Here is a 2,500-nt window from a genome sequence, read left to right as displayed (position 1 = left end):
TACCGATCATCCATAAATCTATTGTCGTACATTTCCCAGACAGTGAAAGGTCAACGTCCCATTCTGTTGCACATTGACGGAATGTCAATATCAACAGGACGGACCAGACTTTCCTGAAACAGCATGCATGTGTTGCAGTATGGCATTCTAATCGTGCAAATAACCGACAAATGTCCAAACATTCCCCCCTGGCGATCTAAAGGCGAAACGGGCATCAGTGTACAACTTCTCTCCAGCCAGTGATGCACACCATGCAGAGAGCACAGACTGTGCATCGATTGCACAATAATGATAGTGATGGTAATGGTGAATACGAGGAGTATTGGTGGTGATAAATAGTATAATGATAGTGATGTTAATGGAGAGTTGGTGATGATAAATAGTAAAGACCATAAGGAGAAAAAAAGAAGAAAGGGTAAGAAAAAAAAGAAAGATGAGCAAAGCCAAGACAGGAGCGAAAGAATAACGATGATAATAACCACAACGATACCCGAATGCGGCAATACACTCGAGTAATCGTGTACAAAGTCTTTGATTTAGTTGGGATGGGCGCCACTTCCCCCTGGGATGTGACCGTAAGAAAGTTTCTATATTTGGCGGCGGACGAGTGTCACAGGCAATCTGAAGGAAATGCATTTGTGGAAGCCTTTTGTTGTAAAGAAGTTGCGTCTGTCAGTTCTCTTCCGTAATATTTGTCTTCCTTTACACCCCCTTTCCTCTGTATTTCTTTACATGTTTATAGGATAGCAAGAGAGAGAATGTGAATCGGTATTCTATATGCCCATCACTTTTATATGTTTGTTATTTCTGTTTTTTTGTTTTTCGAGAGACAGTCGAGCGAGAGAAGAGAACCGAAGTGTAACTCTGAAGAAGGTTAAAAGTTTAAAGTCTTAGTTCGTGTACGTGCCAAGAATAACCAAATGTAAAAACACGAGGAACACTGAGTAAACTAAATAGATTTGATACGAATGATCCAGATTGTTTTTATTGGCCAGATAAATCCATAACAGATATAACAAAATTTAAACCCGTACCATGCGCTTTTGAATCACATCCCTCCTGCTTGCAAACCTTTGTGTCTGAATTTTAAAATTCGGTTTGTATTGCACTGTATTGATCCCAGTTCTGCCAAGGGAGAAGCTGGGTCTTGAAGCTCTAACTTTAAGTGATTTATTCAAAATAGGAAGAAACTGAAAACAAATAAGAAGAAACTGAAAACAAATACGAAGAAATTGAAAACAAATGAGAAGAAACTGAAAACAAATAAGAAGAAACTGAAAACAAATAAGAAGTAATTTGAAAATTTAAAAAGAGAAGTAAGGGATATCATATCACTAGAGATTTAAAAGTGAAAGGTCTTTATTGTTGATCAAATCATACAAACAGTAAAATATATGTAGACTTAGTTCTGCATATCATTTGGAGGAACAAATATGCTCATATTACTTATCAGAACATCATCATCCACTAATATTGACAAGGAGAGCTGATTGTAACGATCTAATTATCATTTTGCTTCACAATACTGTACAACTCTGCTTTCCAAATGCAAGTTAACTGGTTCAGTCATATGCAGAAACTGGTGCCAGTCTGGTGAAAGACAACTGTCAACACGATTGATTTTAGTAACTATCAAATGTTTATGTGTAAACGAACAAGTTTGGAAAATGTTTTTTCTCTCTCACTTTGAGGTCGGATCTGTCGAACCCTTTTATTTTGTTATAGCAATGTTTTACCCAGTTATACTTTATTTATTTACTATATTTTAGCCATTGACTCTTCCGTACATAATTCTTTTATGTTATTATATGAAGGAGAATTTGCATAGATTATAAGCCTTTAGTCCCAGGTATCGACTCGATGATGAGCTGTTGTTGAATCCATGCACACTTAAACATGTTAGTCTATATACTGTGTATTCTGACACGACAGAATCACTTTGGCAATCGTGTTCATATTGCATCAGGAATCATTCAACGAGTATGATAAACGGCACTGTCATCAAATTCATAATAATAACCAACAGCATTAACAAAAGATCCTTCTCTCTTTCACAAAATACATATACCACCCATCTGCATCCCTCATAAAAAAAAACAGACCTCGTTTTATCCACCAGAATACTGGGAGCACCAATTCCGCTGTCGGTATCCCAATTCTTCGAGAACACCTTACAACGACGCCTACAGTAAGCCTTGCACGGGGCGGGAGAGACTCACAGCGCAGAATACAGAGTTCGAAGCCCAGTTGCAGTTCGTTTCTGATGCGGTCATGGCCTTCGGTTACGCCATCAGGTAAGTAGGTATTGCATTCATCGACACATTAGATAAAAATAGAATCTGAATATCTGTACAATCTAAAATGCCGTACATGCATTTGTTTTTTTCTTTTTTCTTTTTTTTTCAATTTCACGAGAATGGGTCATATACAGATTTGAATATTCAGTAGCATAATAGAGTTATCTTTGTTAGTGGTCCTCTGGGGTTCCGTTATCACACTA

At 37.4% G+C, this 2,500-nt stretch overlaps 1 protein-coding gene across 1 annotated transcript in view; it reads left to right on the top strand.

The window, feature by feature from the left end:
- The window catches only part of LOC122249436 (metabotropic glutamate receptor 8), a 27,714-nt gene that overhangs the window by 7,414 nt on the left and 17,800 nt on the right, over nucleotides 1-2,500 (top strand). The window contains exon 3 of the mRNA XM_086538976.1: nucleotides 2,120-2,294. Coding sequence (XP_086395102.1) covers nucleotides 2,120-2,294 — 175 coding nt within the window. The remainder of the gene's footprint in view (nucleotides 1-2,119; nucleotides 2,295-2,500) is intronic.

Source organism: Penaeus japonicus, unplaced genomic scaffold, assembly GCF_977035675.1.
Source record: "Penaeus japonicus unplaced genomic scaffold, GWHDUDI00000001_assembly GWHDUDI00000008, whole genome shotgun sequence".
Classification (NCBI taxonomy): Eukaryota; Metazoa; Arthropoda; class Malacostraca; order Decapoda; family Penaeidae; genus Penaeus; species Penaeus japonicus.
Note: the sequence above shows the minus strand (reverse complement) of the source record. Positions and strands in the feature narration are given on the sequence as shown.